This window comes from Hemitrygon akajei, chromosome 10, assembly GCF_048418815.1.
Source record: "Hemitrygon akajei chromosome 10, sHemAka1.3, whole genome shotgun sequence".
NCBI classification, from domain to species: Eukaryota; Metazoa; Chordata; class Chondrichthyes; order Myliobatiformes; family Dasyatidae; genus Hemitrygon; species Hemitrygon akajei.
In genome coordinates, this window is record NC_133133.1 from 16,086,314 (window position 1) to 16,105,301 (window position 18,988).

An 18,988-nucleotide genomic window follows, 5' to 3' on the forward strand; every position below is an offset into this window, starting at 1 on the left:
CAACCACCAGGACTTAAGAACTTTTTAAAAGCTATTATTAATGCTTTTTGAGATAGTGATTTAGATGCATATCATATTTTTTACTGAGTTAAGTATTGTATGTAATTAGTTTTGCTACAACAAGTGTATGGGACATTGGGAAAAAAAAAGTTGAATTTCCCCATGGGGATGAATAAAGTATCTATCTATCTATCTATCTACTTAACTTAGTGGCCTTCAAAGACTTTTGGTGTACAAGGTGCTAAAAGACATAGATGGTGGTTGTCTGTGGTGTCCAACGATGACAGGAAACCTGTGCGGGAGAGTTTTTAAAGTGGAAAAGCACTGGGCAGTTCCACTCGCTCAACCCCAAAACTCTGGGTCCAGTGGCACGAACAAGCATCACAAACTGGGGTCTTCCTTGGTTACAGTGGATGACCAGGATGCCTTCTGTGCCTTGTCATTCCCTTTGCTATCCACGGAGCGTTTCAGTACAGCCTTCCTAGCTGTGGGATCTCAGTGTAGATCAGTTGGAGCTGACTTTGCATGCTAGGACAGGCATGTCCCTATCTCGCTGGGGTATGAGGCCGCTGGCTACCCTCACCAGGTTTAGCACACCTGTCGAAGCAGTGTACCGGGGTATGGCCACCGTCCCATACAAACAGCTACTTGGAGCCACAGGTCAGAGCTGATTACCCGGTGGGAACCAAAGGTGAGTGAGTTGCCCCAGAATGGACATGACAGTCCCCTTCACCAGAAGGCCTACCCCTGCCTAGATTCCCCGTCTGCCCCAAAAAAAGGGCATCGATAGAGTTAATAGCCAGAGACCTTCTCCCAGAGCGAAAATGGCTAATACCACGGGGGAAACTTGTAGGTGGGAAGGGTTAGATTCATCTTGGGAGTACATTAAAGGGTTAGCACAACATCATGGGCTGAAGGGCCTGTACTGTGCTGTAATATTAACAGCATGTTCCATGTTGTGCTTTAACCAAAGGCTGCTTGTATCTGTGTAACACTTTCAGCATCTTACAAGGTTGCAGGATAAGCCCTGACGCTGGGGCAGGAAACTGGACAAGGAGAAAATTAAAAAGGGGAGGTTGAGGTGAAGGTTTGAGGAGTTGATTCATGAGCTTCTCATTTGCCTTCAGGAAACATTCCCTCAGTCCTCTACTGAAGTAAACTTCCCGAGTTGGGTGCTGAGGCAGTGATCTGACTCAGAGCAAGGAGGGTGCCGGATTAAGCCTTCCTGAAAAATGCACACCAAAGATGAAGACATTTAAATTGGTTTATTAATTTTGTCATGTGTACCGAGCTAGTGGAAACTTCGCTGTGCATGCCATCCATACAGATCATTTCATCCCATGCAGGTTGTACATCTGAAAAGCAAACATGCAGGATATAGTGTCACAGCTAAATTGATAAATTGTTTTATTATTGTCACATTACCAAGGTACAGTGAAAAACTTGTCTTGCAAGGTGAGCTTCACACAGCAGTTGGTGCAAGTGTGGGATGAGCTGGCAACAATGCACTTGACTGTAAGATTTAAAAGTTTAGATTGGTATATAGATGGGAGGCGTTTGTAATGCTGTAGTCCAGATGTGGATTGACAAGACTGGGCAGAATAACAGCCTGGCTTGAACTAGAGGGGCCGAAGGGCCTGCTTTTCTGCTGTAGTGCTCCATGACTCTGTTGCTAAAGATCAATTCATCACACATCGGAAAGGAAAAAATAACAATAAAAGAATGCTGAATAAAGTGAAAATGCAGTGCAGACAGACAGTAAGGTGCAGGGCCATGGGGAAAAGATTAGGACTTGTGCACCAACAAAGCGCAAAGTAAATTTCATTATCAAAGGACGTGTATGTCACCATATTCAACCCTCAGATTCTTTTCTTCACAGCTGTGACATAGAAGTGTTTCGGAACCAATACAGGTAACGTCTGCATTAGATAGATAGATACTTTATTGATCCCGAAAGAAATTACAGTGTCACAGTAGCGTTACAAGTGCACAGATATAAATATTAGAAGAGAAGTAGAAATAAATAAATAAGTTACCACAATCAGTCTAATTGGCGGGGGGGGGGGGGGTCATCACTTCCCCGACTCATTATAGAGCCTTAATGGCTGAGGGTAAGAATGACCTCATATAGCTCTTTGGAGCAGCACGGTTGTCTTACTCTATTATTGAAAGTGCTCCTCTGTTTCACCAAGGTGGCATGCAGAAGGTGAGAAACTCTGTCCTTTGTTCTGCCACAGTCTCCAGTGTGAGTGGGGGGTGATTTTAATTCTAGAAAGTGGCCACATCACAAATTTCCATTATGCTCTGAGCCTTGTCACCACACATGCCTCAAGGGCTGCAAGTTGATAAGTGATAAATTTTATCCTTATCTATTAACATTTTCCACATATCTACTGTGAGAGAAGGCTTTATTCCAGACTCAAATTTTTGGGTGGTGATTTGTGAATTCTGCAAGGGTGAATTTCTGTAACATGGTCAACTGTGTAACCTGGGATCTACCTGTTCATTAATTTTACAAGTTATCTCCGCATTATACAGTTGTTCATGATACAGAAATTCACCCTTCACAGAATTCTGCTGTTCGAATGTAAGAACTTGTTCCAGTGATGTTGTTTGATGGATTAATAGGGGGACACTGGCCAATAGGTGCCAGCGAACATACTAGATCTACCAGATTTGACATCGTGTGCCTGGTCGAATCACTGACAGAGCAGTACACTTCCGTGTTGGCCTAGACTGCGTGCCCAGCCTGCTTCTCCGACCTGGTGTGATGGCACTGAGCCAGGGCTAGTGCTGAAAGGTGGAGCAGCAATCTTCTAACTCACTGATTCCCTTCCGCTAACCGTTCATTTACATTGAGCACTGTTGTGTTTGGCAGGAGGGCATCTGATCAGGATGCTGATGACTCTGTGAACGACAAGGGACCTTCTCAAGGTGCAGAGGAGCCTGTGGCAGCCAACAGAGGTACCAATTTACTGTCTCCAACCACCCCAAAGACTCCTGTGAATGAGATTCTCCAGCAAAGTGAACATTGATGATGCTAGGTAGTGTTGAATTTGTGTCTTCCACTCACTGAGGTTCGTTTACACATTGGCTGGTGAGGCAAACTGGAGGCGTCTGATCAGCAATCCTTACCGATTCCATCACTGAACCACTAAAGGGGGCATTAGGCCCAATGACCACAAGATTTGCACATTCCACATGCTTATTTATTTAGTGAGATACTGCATGGCATAGACCTTCCAGCCCCTCAAATCACGCCACCCAGCAACCCCTTGATTTAACCCTAGCCTAATCACCAGATGATCTATAATGACCGATTAACCTACCAACCAATACGTCTTTGGACTGGGGGAGGAAACCAGAGCACTCAGAGAAAACCATCCGGTCATGGGGAGAGCTCCTTACTGGCAGCGATGGGAATTGAACCCTGGTCACTGGTACCGTAAAGCGTTGTGCTAACCACTACGCTACCAAGCCACCCCACCGTATGTACGCACAGGTGCAGTGAAAAACTTGCAGCAGTATGAGGTACAGAACGTTCACTAGTAAACCATGTATTAGCAACATAATTTATACAAAAGGAACACAATTACATAACCATGCAAAAGTCTTAGACACATAGATATAGCTAGGGGGCCCAAGGCATTTGTCACTGTGGAGCGGAGAGCAAGTTTGTAAATCTTGCGGGAGCAGAAGATGTTGGGAATGGTGAGGGTGGGGCGCTGCGAGAGGAATGTGGGACAGGTGGCAGAGATGGAGTGCTGGGGCAAGGTGGGGAGGGGGTGGTGTGGGTGCAGACGCACCCAGCCCTGAGACACGTGGCAAGGTCATTCGACTCCAAACAGTTGGTTTATTGATCATTACAGAATGTCTCTCTGGTGCTTCCCGTTCCCTCCCCTCTCCCTTCCCCTTTTCCCAACGATGATTCCCCTCTCCCTGACCCCTTCCCACTCTCAGTCCACAATAGAGACTCAAATCAGAATCAGGTTTATCATCACTCATGTATGTCATGAAGTTTGTTTTTTGCAGCAGTACAGTGCAATGCATAAAATTACCACAGTACTGTGTAGAAGTCTTGGGTACCCTGTGTATATCTGTGCCTAACACTTAAGCATAGTACTATATTTCTGCCACTGTAATCACATTTCTCTAACTGCTATGCTACCGTGTCACCCAAGAAAGAATACAATTACTGCAACCAAAAAAAAAAATCAAATTCCATTGTAGTATGAAGTAGTCGAGTGGTCATAGTATTGGTATACTGAGGTAGCGATTGGGTTGATTTGAAAACCAAATGGTTGATGGGGCTTCAGGCTCCTGTGCCTGCCCAATGGCAGCTGCAAGAAGATGGCATGGCCCGGGTGGCGGGGTTCTTTCATGATGGATGTTGCCTTCTTGAGGCAGTGCCTCCCGTTGGTGCTACTGACGGTGGGGACTGTGATATAATGGGCAGAGTCCACTACCCTCTGCACTTTCTTGCACTCCTGTGCATTTGAATTGTCGCACCAGAACATGATGCCAGTTCATCAGGGAGAACCTTGAGTTGGTGGGACTGTCGTTCGAGGAAAATTTAAGTCAGCCAAATTTCAGCCAAAGTCACTGAAGCTTAGAAGAGAGAGATGGGATCTGATTGAAATTCAGAAAGTAGTGAACCTGTCGAGTTTAACACAAAGCACCACAGAGAACATGTTGTTGAATATTTTAAAAAGAACAGATAGATTTCTGGTTGCAAAAGTTATCAAGGGGTATGAGGAGAATATGATACTGAGATGGGTGATCCAGGGCTGAACGGCCTACTTCTCCTGTTTTCTGTTTCAATGCAGGAAGTATGGTTGCTGTGTTGTACGGCAACTCCCACAAACAGTAATGTAATGGCTACGTTACTTCTGTAGCACGTGGAGCAAGATTCCACGACCCTCTGCAGCTTCTTATGTTCCTGAGCATTTGATTTGCCGCAGCAGACCAGTCAGGAATGGACAAGGTTGGTTCTCAGGATTTAGAGCAGGGGTGGGCAAACTTTTTGACTTGTGGGCCACAAAGGATTCTAAAATTTGACAGGGGGGCCGGACCAGGAGCAGATGGACGGAGTGTTTTGGTAATACACCTCATAAGAGAAAATAAAATATCATGGGATATGTAGAAAACATGTGCTTTAATTTCAATTGAAAATGAACAAATGCATTACAACAAAATATCTGTCTTTGAAGTCCCATGGTATTTAGCTATTTATTGAAATGACTTTTAAAACACTGAAAATTAAATGAATAAAATACAGCTTTTTTTAATAGTAACAGTTATTATTTTAAAGCACTAAAAATTCTGTTATCCTTCAAGATATTATCATCATCACTCTCCTCCTGACTATCTTTATTTCAAAAACGGTAGGAGATGCAGGTCTACTTGTCCTGCTCCTTCTTATTCAATTGTCCCCTGTGCCAAAACTCAGCAACGACCAGCACAAGGACAGAACAGTGACAGCGCGCCAGTATGCGGAGCGCGTTATTTGATCTGGTGCGCATTTTTTATTTTGAGAACGTACGTGCACCTGCGCACTACTCATGTCCATCACTTAACAGAAATGACATGTAACATGTAAGGCTTATTGAAAAAAATATTTTCAAATGCATTTTTTACATAACACAACGAAGAAACTTATTTTTAATTTCAGTGGGAACTGTGTTGTTGGTCTCCCTTTTTAGCCAGCGCATCAAAGTCTGGATTTAGTTTTGTTGTGGCGATTCTCAGGATGGATCTGAGGTGTTGGTCAGTTAACTTGGATCTGTGGCTGGCTTTGTTGATGTTCATGACGCTGAACGCCTGTTCACACAAATAGGTCGAGCCGAACAACGCCAGCATCTTCTGTGCCGCCCTCCGGAGGTTTGGAAACACCTCTTTACCAAGTGAAACATAAAAGTCATTCAGTTTAAGAGAGTTGAACTTCTCTTTTAAGACGGGGTCAGACTGAAGGTCGATCAGTTCCAGCTGTAGCTCCTCTGGTGCTGTTTCAGGATCTTGTGACAGGGGACAGGCCACCAACTGAAGTGACTTGTCAATTTTTTCAAAATCAGAAAAGCAACGGCAGAATTCTCTGTGCAGCGCATCCAGTGACTCGCTGTATTTTTTCACATTTGCGCCGGCCTCTTCAAGCGTGGCTAGTGTGGGAAAATGAGTGAATAACTTATTCAAAATTTGCCTGGAGAAAAAAGCCAGCTTGGATTTAAAGGCTTTCACGTTTGTGTACATGTCATGCACAAACTGATCCTTCCCCTGTAGCTTCACGTTCACTTCATTCATGTGTGAGAATATATCCACAGCAAACGCAAAGTCACAAAGCCAGCTCTTGTTGCTCAGCTCAGGAAATTCGCCGGCCTTCCTCAGTAACTCCAAAAATGCACCGATCTCCTCTTTGAGCTCCCATACTCGTTGAAACACTTTGCCCAAACTTAACCAGCGGACACGGGAGTGATAAAGTAGGTCCTGGTGATCCGCATCAGTTTCCTCCAGGAACGTGATGAACTGACGGTGCTGAAGTCCCCTTGCACGTATAAAGTTGACAAGTTTTACGACAGGATTCACAACATGATTCAGCTGTAATACCGATTTACATAGAGATTCCTGGTGGATGATGCAGTGAAGGAAAATAACATCCTGGTCAGGATTTTCATCTTTCACTTTATTCTGTATTCTCCTCAGCAGGCCGACATTTTTCCCTGTCAAATTAGGAGATCCATCTGTGGTGACGTTGATAAGTTTACTCCAAGGGAGCTTCATATTTTCGATGACAGCAGACACCCGGTCATACAAGTCCTCTCCCCGTGTTTTTCCTTTCAGAGACTCCATTGTCAAAAACTCCTCCGTTATTTCAAAAGTATTGTTAATTCCTCGGATAAAAATGAGGAGCTGAGCAGTGTCTTTTACATCGTTGCTTTCATCCAGTGCTAATGAATATAACGTGAACGACTCTGCCTTTTTATTTAAGTCGCTGGTTATATCTTCGTCTATCAGTTCCACACGGCGAGTCACTGTCCTGCGTGATAAACTGATTTTTTCAAATTTGTCTTTGCTCTCCGGACACAATACACCTACTGTCTCCACCATACATTCTTTTAAAAACTCGCCTTCAGACAGAGGCTTGCTGGTCTTTGCTAATTTGAATGACAGCATAAAACTCGCCTTGGTACTTGACTCATGAATGGCAGTTTGACGGTGAAAAAAATTTTGTTGAGCCTGTAAATTAGCTGCCAACCTCTGAGCATTAGCTTCCCGTTCTTTCGTTGACTGGTTGCTAGCATAGTTGGCATGTTTTGTGGCAAAGTGACGGCTGATATTATATTCTTTAAAAACCGCCACAGTCTCTTGGCATATCAGGCATACAGCAGTTGATCGGTGTTCGATAAAAAGATATTTAGTTGTCCATTCCTTATTAAACACCCGACATTCTCTATCCACTTTTCTTTTCTTAGCTCCACTCATCTTTACAGAAGGGGTGAGAGGTCAAAGAGTAAAGCACAAATGTGGAATAATACGCTGCACCTCAACAAAGGTCAATGTATATAGAGTGCGTCATCTATTGGGAAAACGCCAGAATTGCGGGGAAAAAACGTTAACAAGGTTTATTAATATAATTTCATCAAGTTCTGCGGGCCGGATTAAAAAGCTTAACGGGCCGCATATGGCCCCCGGGCTGTAGTTTGCCCATGCCTGATTTAGAGGAAGGAAGGAATTCCAGAGCTTTGACATCTAAAGGCATGACTACCAGTGATTAAACAATTCCATTCAAGGATGCATGGAATGCCTTCATGAATTATTAATATTTGTATTTGCAGTTTGTCTTCTTTTGCACATCAGTTGTCATTGTCTGCTCATGAATAGTTTGTCATAGAACATAACCATTACAGCAAGGTACAGGCTCTTTGACTCATGATGTTCTGTTGACCTTTTAACATACTCTTAAGATCAATCCCTCCTACATAACCCTCCATTTTCCTATCATGCTTTTGCCTATCTTTAAGAGTTTCTTAAATGTCCCTAATGTATCTGCCTCTACCACTAACCCTGGCAGCACGTTCCACACATTCACCAATCTGTGCAAAACTCTTAATACCAGCATGGTAGTGTGGTTAGCACAATGCTTTACAGAACAGGTGACCTGGGTTCAATTCCTGCCCCTCACTGTAAGGAGTTTCTACGTTCTCCCTGTGAACATATAACTGTAAATTGCCCCGTGATTAGGCCAGGATGAAACTGGGGGTTTGATGGGCGGCTTGGCTCAAAGGGCCAGAAGGGCCTGCGCTGTGCTCAATAAATGAATAAATGTAATTAAATTCCATTGTATTTCTTTTTTTCCTGTAAATGACTGCAAGAAAATGACTCTTGAGGAAATATATGTGTGCTTTAATAATAAATTTAATTTGAACTTGGATGTATAGATGTCTTGGGATAGAGGGCTTGGAGGAGATTATCAAGAGAAAGATTACACAAAGGAGAGATTTGAAAATAAGGATTGGGATTTTAAAATCACGACACAGTTTAATCATTGGACTCGGAGTACGTGCACAGGATTTGGAGTGGATTGTGATTTAAGATGATCTCCAGGTAAATGGAAACTATTCATCTCCACCAAACGTCTAACAAAAGTCATCAAAGTTCAGAGTAAATTTATTAACAAACTACATATATGTCACCAAAGACAAACCTGAGATTCATTTTTTATGGGCATACTCAATAAATCTGTAATAGAATAATAACCATAATAGAATCAATGAGAGACTGCACCAGACAGGGCATTTAACTAGTGTACAAAAGGCAACAAACTCTGCAAATACAAAAAGAAAGAAATTAAATAAATGAGCTATAACTATCGAGAACATGAGATGAAGAGTCCTTGAAAATAAGTGCATAGGTTGGGCCAAGTGAAGTTGAGTGAAGTTATCCCCTTTGGTTCAAGAGCCCGATGGTTGAGGGGTAATAACTTTTTCTGAACTTGAAGGTATGGGTCCTGAGGCTCCTGTACCACCTCCCTGATAGCAGCAGCAAGAAGAGAACATGTGCTGGGTGGAGGGGTCCCTGATGATGGATGCTGCTTTCCTGTGCCATTTAATCTATTTCTCTGCATCTGTCAGTGTTTCACAGCACTGATTTACCCCACTGTTCTACACAAGAGGCTGCAGTTGCAGGGATCTGGAATTAATAAGAAAACCCCCTGGAGGATCTCAGAGCATATTGATGCAGCTGCGCCTGGGTCTTAGCACAGGGGACGACCTGCTGTTTGGACACCGGGCCATGTGGACTGAAATGGCAGGTAGTCAGGTAGTCCCAGAGGCAGGGGACAGGCTGTTTCTGCCCGCTGCTCTGCGTCGTTGCCTCCGTGGCGCTGAGGCTGTGCCTGCTCCAGCTGCTCCTGGCTTCATGTCTCCAAGCTTTGCAATGATTTGCCTCACTCTGTGACAAACTGAGGCTGAGGCTGCGGGCCTACTCTGGATGTTCCGGGCTTTACGTCTGTGGACTCCCTTTCATTCTGAATGCTGTTGCTTGCTTTTATTGTTTGCATGATGTATGTTTTTTTTTTCCTCTATGCATTGGGTGTTTGTCTTTTTTTTTTAATTGGGTTATTTCCGGTTTCTTGTTTTATGGCAGCCTGTAAGCAGACAGATGTTAAGGTTGTAAAATTTATACATACTTTGATAATAAGTGTACTTTGAGCTCAGCAGTTCAAGCAACTGCTGTGGAGGGGAAAAGGCTAGTCCACTTTGAAGGTCAGTTCCTCCAGCAGGGTGTTTTCTGTCCACAGTGAATTCTGCTCCTGTCAAGTGTTTGCTTGAAATTAAACTGGGCATTTTGGGTTAATGTGAATGCTTGCAGTGACTTGTGGAGAAGATGCCAGCTGATTTTCCATCAGTTTTATTGTAGCAGTTCATACATCATAAAAGTGTTTGCAATACATGGTGCAATGTTCATTTTAAGAGGGTGATTGTCTTTCCTCAACACTCTTGGTATCAAGTGTTTTATTTAATACCATATTAAACCTTGAAATATAAACAGTCATAGGGAGAGAGTAGGGAAGTTTTAATTTGAAAACACATTTTATTTTTGTTGTTCTTCCCAAAGATATGAAAAGATTTCCTTTCATAGACTAGAACCATTAAGCAAGGGGTCCGTGGACCCTAGGTTGGGAACTCCTGTCCTCGGGGGTTATTGCCTTAATGGAGAACAGCTGTGTGTGACTTTGTTTAGCATGGTGAGGCTGATGCACAGGCAACCACCACATGGTCCTTGTCAGATAGTGATCAGAGACCAGTGGCATGGAATGCGAGATGACCCGCGACCCTTCACTGCCATTGTGATGTGTCATTATTGTCCACCAGCTTCGCTGTTAAAGCCTTGGTTGGTTCATTTTTTGTCTGGAACTTCCCCTTTGACCTTGACACCATTGGCGACCCTGCCAGGATCTAATCATCCAATAGCTGAACTCTGGACAGTATCGGTCCTGGGATTGCAGGAATTCACAAGCTTCTCAACCACGTCAAGGTGATGATGCTCGAAGAAGGCTGTACATGCTGTGTACGGCCTTTCCTACTGTTCAGCAACGATCTCCTGTCAGGCTGACCTGTGCTTGTGATTCTCCCTCAAGCTTTCCCATATTCCTTGTTTGTGAAGCCGAGAATTAACGGGAGGGTGTTTCTATTTGAGACACAGTATGCTTGAGTTGTGTAGTGAAAGATTTTGCATATTTATGTACGAGTATTTAACACTGGTGATGATTAAGTTCTGCTTCACCGTGAATGCCACAGGAGTGACGGTTTGTTTATGAATTATTTACTGTTTCAGATGAAAATGAGAGGACTACAGAGATTGATACAGATTGCTCCTCTCAATATGCCTGGCAAAGCGCTATGTGGCCAGAGATCAGAGGACAGCTGTCAGCCCACTTACACTTTGGCCAGCTCCTTCCCGAGACCGTTCCACGGAAATTTGACTATAGACATAGAGACTTTCTGAAGCAGCAGTACAACCTCCAGGCTGCCGAGTACAAGCCAGCTACAGACAACACCAGGATGGACCTTCAGGGATTTGGACCAGCGTGCAACCACGGCTACTACTGTGTGACGTTAGTCGGTGCGTACTGTTCCCAGGATGCTGCCTGGATTAGATAGCATGTCTTATGAGGATAGGTTGAGTGAACTGGGGCTTTTCTCTTTAGAATGAAGGAAAATGAGAGGCGACTTCATAGAGATGTCCAGGATGAAAAGAGGCTTACAAACAGCAGAAGTCAGTTTGGCTCTCTCCACTTTTAGTCATTGTTGTTTCTTATCAACCTTATATGCTTTTAATACCATTTATTACAATACTGTGGAGGCATTGTTAATGCATCAAGTGACATAGTCATAGAACACTACAGCACAGAAACAGACTCTTTGCCCCAATCGTTCTGTGCCAGAATGTTACTCTACCTAGTCTCATCGACCTACATCTGGACCATCGCCCTCCATACCTCTCCCATTCACGTACTTATCAAAACATTTCTTAAATGCTGCAATCAAACCCAATTCATCACTTCCACTAGTGGGTTGTTCCACACTCGCAGCCCCTCTGACTGAGGAAGTCCCCCCTCAGGAATGCCTTAAGTATTTCACCTTTCACCCTTAACCTTTAACGTCTAGTTCTATTCTCACCCAACCTCAGTGGACAAAACCGTTATCTATTTATCCAATCGATGCCCCTCATAATTTTGTATTCATCCCTCTATCACATCTTCCCTCATTCTCCCGCGCTGTCAGGAATAAAGTCCTAACCTATTCAACCTTTCCCTGCAAGTCAAATCCTCAAGTCCTGGCAATGTGCTTGTAAATTGTCTCTGCATTTTTCTAATGAATAGTTTCCTGCAGGAAGGTGACCAGAATTGCAGATAATACTCTGAAACTGGCCTCACCAGCATCTTATTGACGTGTCTGTATTAAGTGCACAAATTGCTGTTCCAATCCAGGTGTCAATCGCCAGGTAGCAGCTGATGTTGTGTTTCTCCCAGCCCTGAAGAGCCATGAGGGGCTCTGCACCTCGTGTCTACCGATGGAAAGCCATGACAACAGCTTTGCTTCCATTCTGGCCAGTGGATATGTCTGTGACCGGGAACCTACGAACAACAATCAGACAGGACAGGTGTCTGCCTCTCCAGGTAAGGACTGTATCCCCAGTTAGATCTCAGCAATGGACATCAGTCAGAATCAGGTTTATTAGCACAAGAGGTTCTGCAGGTGCTGGAAATCCAGAGTAACACACACAAAATGCTAGAGGAACTTAGCAAATCTGGCAGGGATAAACTGTCAGCATCTCGGGCCAAGATCAGGTTTGTTATCACTTACTGTGCTGAAGTCTTTGAATCCAGTTGTTATCACAGAGAACAGACAAGGCCTTTCAGATCCTGCCTGTGCCTGCTCCCTGATAGTCTTGGCTAAATTGACCCATTCCTCCTCTCTTTCCCCCATGGACCTGCAAGTCCATCCGATTCTATTTTGATTATTCCTAGTAAAGTTGCTTCCAGCACTCTTTCAGACAGCATGTACCAGATCCTAATTAATCATTGCAGGGAAGAAGTCTCCTGGTTTTAACCAGTTATCATGCCCTTTGTCCACTAATCAGTGATCTTCAGTGAACAATGGAAACAAATTATCTTTTCTTACAAGACTTATGTTGCAGTTGTACAAGATGTTGGTGAGGTCGCACTTGGACTACTGTGTTCAGTTTTGGTCGATCTGCTACAGGAAAGATGTTATTAAACTGAAAAGAGTGCAGAAAAGGTTTACACAGATATTGTCAGGACTTGAGGTCTTTCATTGATACTGTTATGGTTACTATTCTCTGGATTTATTGAGTCTGCCTACAAGATTGGGGAATCAAGAGCTAGATGGCATCAGTTTAAGGGGAGAGGGGAAAGATTTATTAGGACGATGAGGGGCAATTTATTTCACAGAAGTGACTAGCATATGGAATGAGGAAGCGGTTGAGGTAACGGTTTTAAAGGCATTTGGACAGGTACGTGGGGAGAAAAGGTTTTGAGAGATATGGGCTAGACGTGCAACATGGGGGTGTGGCTTATTTGCTAGTTGAAAGCCGCTTCCACCATGTTGATTGGTTAGCTTAAAAACTGCAGCCGCTCTTCCCATTGGTTGGCTTGTGCGCCACGGCACCTGGTGCCCAGTTTCAAGCACCTTGGGGGTTATAAGAGTAAAACGTGCGAGAGGTTCAAAGGTTCATTTTATTATCAAAGCATGGATGCAGAATAGAACTCTGAGATTCGTCTTCTCCAGATAGCCGTAAAATACAGAAAAAAAACAGAAGTACCGTAGATTCCGGACTACAGAGCGCACCTGATTAAAAGCCGCTGGCTCTAATTTTAGAAATAAAATCAATTTTTTACTTGTAAAGGCCGCACCGGATTTTCGGCCGCAGGTGTCCCACGTTGTAATATGAGATATTTACACAGAAAGATATTACACGTGAGGATTTTTTAACTTTTAATTAAATCCATATGGTAACAAAAACAAATACATATTGCAAATGCTTTTTTTCGAACCGTGCCCGTAACGCGGCTACTTTTAAATATACGTTGCGTATACTTCTTTACTGAACAACATTCCAATATCTCCTAACGACTGGTAAAAAATATACATACTGCAGCCTACCAGGAAAAGTTATTGATCGCCTTTAACTTAAAAGCAGCGTTTTCGCTCCGCCGCTCGACCCCCTCCTTTCCGTTTATTCGCAAACGGCATTTTTCCCACAAGACGCGGCGAAACCGGGTGTGACGTCATAGCATCCCGCGATGTAGTACAGAAAACAAATATAGTTAAAACTCTTCTAACTTTAACTAGAAAATGAATTATTAAGCGAAAATATTATAAACTAAATAACTGCCATAAGGCAGCACAATGCTTCGAGTGTTTTCCATGTTGATGAGGGTGAGTACAAATGACTGATTTACAATAATTTAATTGTGAAAGTGCGCTTGATTTATCATACAATTTCATTGGACCTCTGTGAACTACCGTAGATTCCGGATTATAAGCCGCTACTTTTTTCCCACATTTTGAACAGCTTTGAACTCTGCGGCCTATAATCCAGAGCGGCTAATACATGGTTTTTTTTTCATGCCGCCTCGTAAACATTTTGCCTCGTAACAGTAGACCAATAAAATTGATGAGTAGTTCACAGAGGTCCAATGAAATTGTACGATAAATCAAGCGCACTTTCACAATTAAATTATTGTAAATCAGTCATTTGTACTCACCCTCATCAACATGGAAAATACTCGAAGCAAGACCCGAGCGCGTCAGACCCGATTAGACCCGATCGCAATGCGCAAGCGTCAGACCCGATTAGACCCGAGCGCATTGCGCAAGCGTCAGACCCGATTAGACCCGAGCGCATTGCGCAAGCGTCAGACCCGATTAGACCCGATCGCATTGCGCAAGCGTGTCAGACCCGATTAGACCCGATCGCAATGCGCAAGCGTCAGACCCGATTAGACCCGATCGCATTGCGCAAGCGTGTCAGACCCGATTAGACCCGATCGCAATGCGCAAGCGTCAGACCCGATTAGACCCGATCGCATTGCGCAAGCGTCAGACCCGATTAGACCCGATCGCATTGCGCAAGCGTGTCAGACCCGATTAGACCCGATCGCAATGCGCAAGCGTCAGACCCGATTAGACCCGATCGCATTGCGCAAGCGTCAGACCCGATTAGACCCGATCGAAAACGCTGCTTTTAAGTTAAAGTCGATCAATAACTTTTCCTGGTAGGCTGCAATATATATATTTTTACCAGTCGCTAGGAGATATTGGAATGTTGTTCGTGCTGTTCAGTAAAAAAGTATATGCAACGTAATTTGTGTTACCGATACGTATGTATATTTAAAAGTAGCGGTGCGGCCTAAAATCCGGTGCGGCCTTTACAATTAAAAAATTGATTTTATTTCTAAAATTAGAGCCTGCGGCTAATAATCAGGTGCGCTCTGTAGTCCGGAATCTACGGTACTCATCAATTTTATTGGTCTACTGTTACGAGGCAAAATGTTTACGAGGCGGCATGAAAAAAAAAATGCATTAGCCACTCCGTATTAAAGGCCGCAAAGTTCAAAGCTGTTCAAAATGTGGGAAAAAAGTAGCGGCTTAAAATCCGGAATCTACGGTAGTTGAAAGAAAATGCATCAATCACCCCCCTCCCCCGCACAAAAAGAAAAAGAAACAAAAAGTCACAGACACCAAACCCCCTCCCCAACCCCTCCCTTGCATAAAAGTAACGGATCGCCCACGAACGAAACAGCATGAAGAACATCAAACCCCAAATCTCCCAGCCCAACAATCAGCAGCAAGAAAAAATGGGCGCAAAAAAAAACGTAGAACTGGAAGTGGACAATATGAACTACAGTTAGTTTGAACTCCACTCTCCCTTTCCTTTTGATCCCAGTGCACGTGTCCCAGAACCACTGGGAAGGTATGCTCCGCATACACTTATTAACTAAGTGTCTGTGTGGTGAATATTTAGCTTTGTAGCTTGTGTAACTTGAGGGAACTTAAATGTTTGGTCGAATCTTTTACTGTCTGTAAGTAAATGAGTAATATGCTTATTTGTGCTCAGAGTTTTCTGCCTCATTCACCAAACCTGTGAACCTGCTTCCACGTTACAACATGGGTACGTGGGACTAGTTTGCATGCTGGCCTTGGTGGGCACAGAGCAGCTGGGTTGGAGGTCCTGTTTCCCTACTGAATTGCTCTATGAGAAGACCCCTCATGACTATAAACCTGGGGGGGCGGGGCCTGATGAGAATTTAGTGATTTGCTTCTCAGCACTTGATCCTTAAACAGGTGTGTAAATGAAACCCTCTGCGCTTTTTCTCTTCTAGATCACATAGTAAGAACGGCGGCTGAGTTGGACAACCTGCACGTCATCTGTGTTCTTGACCTTTGTCATCCCGGTGGCGACAAATCTGAAGTGGTTTTGAACAAAATATACCAAGTGTCTGACTGAAGCCGGCAGTGCCTCTAAAACAACTCCAATTCTGGAATATCCATTCTCCGCTCATAGATTCCAGACCATAATCCAGTTACTACTTTTCCCTAACCACCTCAATATAATTTTCAAAAAGTGTGCAGCAATATTTTATATGATGTGATTTGTTTTTTTTTTGTATATGTGTGTCTGTATGTATTTCAACTGTAATAACACAAATAAATCTCTGGATTAAATACAGCAACCAAGCATGAACAAACTGTCTTATGAGTTAGAAGGAACAACTTATAAAAGCATGTGTGCATAGTATCAGATATCACTGATTTCTTTATTGAGATACATTGTGGACTTTCCAGCCATGTCACTCAGCAATCCCCAATTTAATCCCAGCCTAATCATGGGACAATTTACAATGACTAATTAGCCTACCAACCAGTGTGTCTTTGGAGTGCGGGAAGAAACCCATGCAGTCGTGGGGAGAATGGACAAACTCCTTACAGACAGCGGTGGGAATTGAACCCAGGTCGATGGTACTGTAAAGCATTGTGTTAACAGCTCCAGTATTGTGTTGCCCACAAGCAGGTGCACAGGTGTACCTAATAAAGAGGCCACTGAGTGTAGATTTTAACGTCAAAAGTCAATTTGACATATAAGGAAACCATTCAATAGCCTTCTAACAGTGGGATAGAACCTGCTCTTGAACCTGGTACGACGTGCTCTCAAGTTTTAGTATTTTTTGCCCAATGCGAGGGATAGAAGACTGAATGTCTGGGGTGTGCCAACCTCAGCACCTGGTGTGAAGATAAGACAGACAGGTGTGCTGCTTGTGGCGAGAAGGGAACACTTCAGCATATTTTGAGTGCATGCAGAGTCAATCTTTCCAGCGGCATGTACACTTGGAGACATAACAACGTTCTCAAAGTTGTAACAGAAGCGGTTGAGCAGAGAGTACTGCAGCACAACTTATCTCATGCCCCATGCTGCACAGAACATCGCATATCATTTGTGAAAGAAGGCTCCAAGTCAAGGGTGTACAGCACAGGCCCACGATCAAGCATGCTTTCTTCAGCCAATGATTGGTGTGTCAAGGCCGACCTGGACGGGAAAGGCAGTTTCCCGGAGCAAATAGTTTTCACCACATTGCGTCCAGATATAATTGTCTGGTCTGACAACAGTAGAGAAGTGCTTATCGGTGAACTCTCAGTCCCCTGGGAAGAAAACATCGATGAAGCCCATGAGTGCAAGCTAACCAAGTATACAGAATTACGATCAGAGTGCAGAGACAGAGGGTGGAAGGCCTCATGCTATCCATTCGAAGTAGGATGCCGTGGCTTTATTGCGTTCACTTTCCAGAAGTGGCTGCGTGACCTTGGCTTCACTAGAAGAGAGATCAAGTCAACCAGCAGTGCTGTAGCTGAGGCAGCAGAGGCAGGATCATCATGGGTGTGGACTAAGTACGTCCAGAGGGGCAGATAGTCGGACAGTGTATCCATCTTTTGTAAACTCTTCAGTAGCTGCATAGACCCCTGAAGAGTAGACTATCTATTGGATGGAAGCGACCAACAACTCTGATAGAGGCAGATGCTAAGTTGTTAAGCTCATCAGTGGGAGGTGGTGCTTTAGCACTGCTGGCCCACCACCTCGAGGGAGTCTTGATCATAAGCGGGCCAAAACTCCTGAAGACAGGTGGCAGATCAACTGATGATAGCACAGGACAGTTAACATCTTAGTCCACGTGTATTTTCAATTTGTTTTTTTACCCAATGCGAGGGATAGAAGACTGAATGTCTGGGGTGTGAGGATCCAGACTCACAGAATGCATTTGCCTCTGCAACGGTCCAAGAAGCCACTCTGGGGGTAATTTTAAACAGGAGTCAATCTCTTCTTTTCCCATCGTGTGGATAGCCAGAGGCTTTTTCCCAGGGCTGAAAGGGCTAACACGAGGGGGCATAATTTTAAAGTGCTTAGAAGTAGGTACAGAGGGGATGTCAGGGTATGTTTTTCACACAGAGAGTGGTGGGTGCATGGAATGCACTGCCAGTGACAGTGGTGGAGGTGGATACGATAGGGTTTTTTAAGAGACTTAGAGAGCTTAGAAAAATAGAGGGCTATGCGGTAGGGAAATTCTAGGCAGTTTCTAGAGTAGGTTACATGGTCAGCACAACATTGTGGGCCGAAGGGCCTGTAGTGTGCTATAGATTTCTATGTTCTATCATCCCTTCTGGGGTGTAGACGCCAACAGCAGCTCATCAAAGTCCTCTTTCTTGGGCTGAAACTTCATTAGCCCCATGGTTTCCACTTCCACCGTGTAAATTCATACGCCTTGGAGGCAAAGATCTTCCTCTCCCAGGGATTAGGTCTTTGGAGCTTCTGTTGACATTTCGTTAGCTCCGGGTTTTTACGGGATGGGGTAGCTAGCCTCATACCCAACTCTCCTCCTTTTTGCATCCGGCTTGGAACCGACCATGGCAGAGTTGAGTTAAGCGCGTGACCTCTCAATGATTGCACGTCCCTGTCCAGAGAACCTGACTGGTGAATCAACAGATTCAGGTGCATTTATTTATCGGGTGTACAAAATGATGAGAGGCGTAGAGAGTGGGCAGCCAGAGACATTTTCCCTGAGCAGAAATGTCAAATATGAGGGGCATAACTGAAGGTGTTTGGAAGAAGGTATGGGAAACATCAGAGGTAGGTTTTCTACACAAAGAGTGTGGGGGGGGGGAGGGTGGAATGCACTTCCAGGTGTGGTGGTAGAGGCAAGATACATTAAGGGCATTTAAAAGACTCATAGATAGGCACATGGATGAAAGAAAGGGTTAGATTGATCTTGGAGTAGATTAAAGGGTTAACACAACGATGGGCCTGTACTGTTCTATATTTTATCACATATACATCAAAAGATACAGTGAAACGCGTGGTTTGTGTTCACAACCAACACATCTGAAGGATGTGCTGGGGGCAACCCACGAGTGTTGCC

General features: G+C 44.0%; 1 protein-coding gene across 2 annotated transcripts in view; it reads left to right on the forward strand.

The window, feature by feature from the left end:
• radx (RPA1 related single stranded DNA binding protein) overlaps positions 1-16,251 on the forward strand; it is a 74,875-nt gene extending 58,624 nt beyond the window's left edge. For both annotated transcript variants that reach the window (XM_073057809.1, XM_073057810.1), the window contains 4 exons: positions 2,879-2,964; positions 10,831-11,118; positions 11,987-12,175; positions 15,905-16,251. In XM_073057809.1, coding sequence (XP_072913910.1) covers positions 2,879-2,964; positions 10,831-11,118; positions 11,987-12,175; positions 15,905-16,029 — 688 coding nt within the window. In that variant the 3' untranslated portion in view covers positions 16,030-16,251. The remainder of the gene's footprint in view (positions 1-2,878; positions 2,965-10,830; positions 11,119-11,986; positions 12,176-15,904) is intronic.
• Positions 16,252-18,988: the final 2,737 nt, after the last annotated feature.